General features: G+C 70.6%; 1 protein-coding gene across 1 annotated transcript in view; it reads left to right on the top strand.

Moving 5' to 3' along the window:
* AGAP2 (ArfGAP with GTPase domain, ankyrin repeat and PH domain 2) overlaps nucleotides 1-6,385 on the top strand; it is a 9,769-nt gene extending 3,384 nt beyond the window's left edge. The window contains 10 exon segments of the mRNA XM_015886930.2: nucleotides 2,340-2,471; nucleotides 2,562-2,636; nucleotides 2,853-2,957; nucleotides 2,960-3,311; nucleotides 3,458-3,604; nucleotides 4,166-4,317; nucleotides 4,492-4,582; nucleotides 4,673-4,895; nucleotides 5,351-5,600; nucleotides 6,072-6,385. Coding sequence (XP_015742416.1) covers nucleotides 2,340-2,471; nucleotides 2,562-2,636; nucleotides 2,853-2,957; nucleotides 2,960-3,311; nucleotides 3,458-3,604; nucleotides 4,166-4,317; nucleotides 4,492-4,582; nucleotides 4,673-4,895; nucleotides 5,351-5,600; nucleotides 6,072-6,308 — 1,764 coding nt within the window. The 3' untranslated portion in view covers nucleotides 6,309-6,385.
* Nucleotides 6,386-6,419: the final 34 nt, after the last annotated feature.

Raw genomic sequence — 6,419 nt, forward strand, 5'->3', positions numbered from 1 at the left:
GAGCAATAGGGGATGGGGGGCGACCAAGGGGATATTTGGGGCGTCGTGAGACCCCATGGAGAGATGGGGGGCGATGGGGGGGGGGGCTGTGTCAAGGTGAGGGGCGCTGCTAAGGGGGCGCTGTAATGGGGGTCTCTTTGGAGGCCTGTATTGGTGTTAATGGGCTGTTTTATAGGGGCTGTTACTGGGGGGCTGTTATTGGGGGGCTGTTATGGGGTGCTGGTTTGTTAATGGGACTGTGTATGGGCGCTGTTATGGGGGTCCCCGTCTCTGCTTCGCGGGGGGGCCGATTGGAAGAGCCGTCCGCTCCGTTCCGCATGTGTCTCTCGGTCTCTCCTGTCTGTTTTCCGGTGCTGTGCGCAGCGACTGCAAGAGTTGCGTGACGTGGGGCACGAAGTTCTCTCAGCTCGGCGGCCGCTGCCCCCTCAAATCCCCCCCCAAATCCCCCCCCACAGGTGCCCGCCGCCCCCATCACTTCCCCCCCCCCCCATCACCCGCCCCCCCCCCCGCCGTCCGCCTCCTGGATCTTCCCCGGTTGGCCGATGGTGACGGGATCGGGATTGCCGCGTTGCTGACGCGCCCCCCGAAATCCAGCCGGAAGACTTGTTTTGGAGGCGGGTTGGGGAGGGGGGGAGGAAGGGCCCAACCCCCAATAACGGAGAACCGGTGGACAAACGGGCATGCGAGGGGGGGAACATGGGGGGGGGGCAGAGCTCAGAGCTCACATTGCCCCCCAAGCAACGTGGCAGCGTCCTGTGATGGGGGCGCCCTGTGATGGGGAACGGGGGATGGGAACGGGCGATAATGGGATGGAATGGGGGGGGCGGGGGGTCCCCATTTGATCGTGGGGGGCTCAGGGAGTCGGTCGGGGGACCCACTGAATCATCACACGGTGCGGACCATAGGGAGACCCCCCCCCACAGACCCCGGCAATGCGACGGCAACGGTGTCCGGTATGAGTCCGGTATGAGGGACAACCGGGATGGAACGGATAATGGAGCGGAGTGGTCGGGGGGGTGGTTCGGGGGGCACACACTGGGATGGGCCTCAGACAGGGATAGAAGTTGGGATGGGGCTTGCCCACGCGCCGGTTGTCACACCGTGTCAGGGGTGGGTGCCTTGCCCAGTGGCGTACGCTGTCGGTCCGCGTCACGCGGGCGATCCGTGGGGGAGGGCTGGTTCCCACTCGCGCGGCGCCTCATCGGGGTACCCTTCCAATTCATAGCCTCCAATCAATCAGCCCATCGGGCTCCATCACGCTTTCCGCGCCCCCCCCCGCCCCAGAGCCCCCAAAAACCGGGATCCCCGATCGCGCCCCCCCCCAATCGCCCCCCCCAGGGTTAGAGCGGCGTTCCGGGGGCGGTCTCGCGGGGCTGGTTTTTAAGGGGGGGGCTCGATCCCCGCGCTTTTGGGCCGGGGGGGGCGCGCGTGCCAACCGCCTTCCGGGGGCGGGAGAGCGGGACGGCTCCGGGGGGGGTGTGAGGCGGGGAGGGCCGGGGGTGGGACCGCGAGAGCGGCACCGGCGGCGCGAGGAGCCGCGCGGAGCCCCCGGACCGAAGCGGGCCGCGGGAGGGGGGGGTCCCGGAGCCGCCGGGTGTTGGGGGGGGAGCCACCGAGGAGCGGGCGCGGCGGGGCCGCAGCGGGGACGACGTTCCTCATCTCGCTGCGACCCTCGTCAAACTCGAGTCGGTGGCGGCGCCGGGAGAAGCGGAGCCGCGGCGAGGCGGCGGCCGATTGGGAGCCGCCCCCGGACGAAGCCGCCCCCCCCGCCCCGCCCGACCGGCCCCGCCGCGCCGCCCCCCCCGCCCCGCCCCGGACCCGAGGACGCGCGGCCGCGCGGAAACGGCCCGAGCGGCTCTTCCAGCGGCAGGACGCGCTATGGCGGAATAAGTACCAGTACCCCCGGCACGGCCCCCCCCGCCACCCGCAGCTGCCCCCCCACCCCGTGGCCGCCCCCCCCCCCCCCCGCCTTCCTCCGCCGATGGGGAGCTCGCGTGTCCGCTCTGTCGGGTCGGGAGCGGCGGGTCACGGCTCGTTCTCCGCCCCCCGTCGCCCACCGCCCCCACGGCGGTTCCCCCAAACCGGACCCTTCGCTGCTGTGCCTTCCCCGGCCCCCCCCCCGCCGTCTTCCCCCCCAAAACCGGACACCCGCGTGCGCTTGCCGCCGCCGCCGCTCCCGCCCCCCCCGCGGTGCCACCCCCAAACGCGATCCCCATCTCGTCGCTGCCGCCCCTCCCTACCCGCCCCCCCCCCCCCCCGCCCCCCCCCCCCCCCTCCGCCGTTCCCCCAAACCGGTGACCCGTCAGCTTGCTGCCCGCCCCCCCCCGCCCCCCCCCCAGACCCGACCCCCGCGGCCCTTGCCGTCCACCCCCAACGTGAGTCACCGGGAGCTGCGCTGTGACCCCCCCGCCCCGCTGGGCACCCCCGGCTCCCTGCACCGCGGGGCCAAGCGCCGCACGAGCCTGTTCGCGGTGAGTGGGGCCGGGGGGGGCGGGGGGGGGCAGAGACCCTCGAGTGTCCGCGGCTCCGGGCGCCGCCCCGACGTCCCGCTGTCCCCGCAGACGCGACGCGGCAGCGACTCGGAGAAGCGCAGCCTGGAGCCGGCGGGCGGCGGGCGGGGCGTCCCCATCAAACAGGTCGGCACAGCCCCACGGAGCGCGGCGGGCACAGCCCTGCCCCATGGCTGCCCCATCCCTGCTCCATCCCTGCCCCATGCCTGCCCCATCCCTGCTCCATCCCTGCTCCATCCCTGCTCCATCCCCGCCCCATCCCTGCTCCATCCCTGCTCCATCCCTGCCCCATCCCTGCCCCATGGCTGCCCCATCCCCGCCCCATTCTCACTCCCCCCCCAGAGCTTCCTGCTGAAGCGCAGCGGCAATTCCCTCAACAAGGAGTGGAAGAAGAAATACGTCACCCTGTCCAGCAACGGGCTGCTCTTCTACCACCCCTCCATCAACGTGGGTGCCCCCCCCCCCCCCCCTCCCGGGATTACATCCACAGCACACACGGCAAGGAGATGGACCTGCTCCGCACCACGGTCAAGGTGCCCGGGAAGCGGCCGCCCCGCGCCATCTCTGCGTGCGGCCCGTCGGGCAGCGTCAACGGGCTGAAGGACGCGGGCGCCGACGGCGGCGGTGAGGGCGGGGGGCGGGAGCTGCTGCCCGGTGCCGCCCCGGGACCCGCCGCCCTCACCGGCCCCTCCCCGCCCGCAGCCGCGGCGCCGCCCGTCGGGCTCAGCGTCCCCCCGGATCCGGGCCCCAAAGGGGCGGGGAAGGGCGAGCGGCCCCTGCAGCGCTGCGCGTCCGCGTCCAGCGCCAAACTGCCCGGTGAGCGCCCCGGCCCGGCCCGGCCCAGCCCCGTTCTCAGCCCCGTTCTCAGCCCCATCCCCGGCCCCGGCCCCGTCCATGGGGACAAACGTGGGGCCGCCCCCCCCCCAAATCCACGCTCCCTTTGTCAGACGGACCCTCCGGCCCCGAGACCGTGTCCAGCCCCGGCAGTTCGGGCCGCGATCCGCCGCCGTCGCCGCTGATGGACCGTAAGAAGCACCGTCGGAAGAAGCTCTCCACGCCGTCCAAGACCGAGGGCTCGGCCGGGCAGGCGGAAGGTGAGCGGGGCGGGGCCGCGGGGGGGGCGTCAGAACGGGGCCGACGCCGCCACCACCACCCCCCACCCCGGGGCCGCCCCCTCCCCACGCCGCCCCCCCCTCCCCCCCTTTGCTGTGCTCCGCCGCCTCCCTCCGCCGCTCCCGGGGCTTCGCGGGCTCCTCCTGATTCTCTGCCCCCTTTTCCTCTCTCTCTTTTCCTCCCGCCGGACCCTGCGAAGCCAAACGCAAAATGTGGAAATTAAAAAGCTTTGGTAGTTTAAGAAATATTTATAAAACAGGTAATTGTGCTGCTCGAGCCCCGCACGCGGCTGCAGCCCCCAGACCCCCATTAACCCCCTTTAACCCCCTTTAACCCCCTTTTAACCCCTTTTAACCCCCACCCCCCCTCAGCCTGCCTCGCATCGCTGCGCCCCCGACCCGCGGGGCTGAACTGCCGGGATGGGGGGGGTCAATGGGGGGCGCTGGGATGGAGGTGGGATTTGGGGGGGTCTGTGCTGTGTGGGCCGCACGGGGGGGTCCCGCTGTTCCCCCGGCCCCGAGGCAGCGCGTTGTGCCCCGCAGAGGAGGAAAACTTCGAGTTCCTGATCGTGTCCAGCACGGGGCAGACGTGGCACTTCGAGGCCGGGAGCTTCGAGGAGCGCGACGCGTGGGTGCAGGCGATCGAGAGCCAGATCCTGGCCAGTCTGCAGGGCTGCGAGAGCGGCAAGAACAAGGTGGGGGGGGAGATGGGACGGGAGGGGCCGGGGGGGGCCTTGTCACCCATTGTCACCCATTGTCACCCATTGTCACCCATTGTCACCCATTGTCACCCATTGTCACCCATTGTCCCCCATTGTCTCCCATCATTGTCTCCCACTCACCGTGACCCCCCGTTGTCCCCGTTTCAGGCCCGCACGGACAGTCAGAGTGAGGCCGTGGCCCTTCAGGCCATTCGCTCCGCCCGCGGTAACTCGTTGTGCGTGGACTGCGGGGCTCCCAGTGAGTCGGGCCGGGTCGTGGCGATTCGGGCTCTATTACGGCGGTTCCGGGCCTCGGTCCCGCTCGGCGCTGACCCGGTTCTGCCCGCAGACCCCACGTGGGCCAGCCTGAACCTGGGCGCGTTGATCTGCATCGAGTGCTCCGGGATCCACCGCAATCTGGGCACCCACGTGTCGCGCGTGCGCTCGCTCGACCTGGACGACTGGCCGCGGGAGCTGACCGTGGTGCTGAACGCGATCGGCAACGCCACCGCCAACAGCATCTGGGAGAACAACACGCGCGGCCGCTGCAAACCCACGCACGAATCGTCCCGGTGAGCGGCTGCCGTGAGCCCGATGGGTGTGAGTGGGTGTGTGAGTGTGTAAGTGTGTGAGTGTGAGTGTGAGTGGGTGTGTGTGAGAGTGAGAGTGTGTGTGAGTGTGAGTGTGTGTGAGAGTGAGAGTGTGTGTGAGTGTGTAAGTGTGAGTGTGAGTGTGTGTGTGTGTGTGACCATGAGTGTGTGAGTGTGAGAGTGAGAGTGTGTAAGAGTGTGACCGTGAGTGTGTCCCTGCCCTGTACCCGCTGCCCCTCGTACCTTCCTGCTGTGCTTATTGCCCCCCTGGCTGTGGGATCCCCCCAGTGCCTCCTGTCCCCATCGCCACCCGTACCATACAGCCGCCCCACTGCCCCCCCCTATTGCCCCCCTTCCCATACCCTTCATTACCCCCCCCTCATTACCCCCCCATCCCTCATTTGGCCCCCCATCCCCCCCCCCCCCCCCGTGCGCAGGGAGGAGCGCGAGGCGTGGATCCGCGCTAAGTACGAGCAGCGGCTGTTCCTGGCTCCGCTGCCGGCGGCCGAGGCGGCGCTGGGGGAGCGGCTGCTGCGGGCGGTGCAGGACAAGGACCTGGAGGCGGTTCTGCTGCTGCTGGCGCACAGCAGGAGGGAGCAGCTCGCGGCCAGCGACACCGAGCGGCGCACGGCGCTGCACGTGGCCTGTGACATGGCGCTGGTGGTCATCACCCAGCTGCTGGTCTGGGTACGAGGGGGGGGGACCCGCCGGGGGGTGCCGGGGGGGTGTGGGTGGGTGTGGGTACCGGGTAGCGGCCATAGGGGGCTGTGGGTGGTTGTGGTACCGGGTAGCGGCCATAGGGGGCTGTGGGTGGTGGTGGGTACCGGGTAGTGGCCATAGGGGCTGTGGGGTGGTTTTGGTTATCGGGTAGCGGCCATAGGGGCTGTGGGGTGGTTGTACATATCGGGTAGCGGCCATAGGGCGCTGTGGGTGGTGGTGGGTACCGGGTAGCAGCCATAGGGCGCTGTGGGGTGGTTGTACATATCGGGTAGCGGCCATAGGGGCTGTGGGGTGGCCGTGGGTACCGGGTAGCGGCCATAGGGGCTGTGGGTGGTTGTACATACCGGGTAGCGGCCATAGGGCGCTGTGGGGTGGTGGTGGGTACCCGGTAGCGGCCATAGGGCGCTGCTGGCGGCCCCGTGACGCCGTGTCCCTCAGTACGGCGCGGACGTTCGTGCCCGTGACGCTCAGGGCCGCACCGCGCTGTTCTACGCTCGACGCTCCGGGAGCCGGGAGTGCGCCGAGATCCTGCAGCAGCACGGCTGTCCCGGGGACGGACCCCCCACCCCCGGCGGCCCCGCGACCCCCCGCGGCCCCCCCACCCCCGGGCTGCGTCGCCGCAGCAGCGCCGCCAGCGTGGGGCCGTGCGTGGAGCCGCGCACCGCTCTGGTATAACGGGGGGGGCTGCCCCGCGGTTTGTACTTTTGAAGCTCTATTTATTACCCGACCCCTCCCCCCCCCCCCCCCCCCCCCCCCCCCCCCCCCCCCCCTCAGTGCGGGGCTCCC

Source organism: Coturnix japonica, linkage group LGE22C19W28_E50C23 (genome assembly GCF_001577835.2).
Source record: "Coturnix japonica isolate 7356 linkage group LGE22C19W28_E50C23, Coturnix japonica 2.1, whole genome shotgun sequence".
Classification (NCBI taxonomy): Eukaryota; Metazoa; Chordata; class Aves; order Galliformes; family Phasianidae; genus Coturnix; species Coturnix japonica.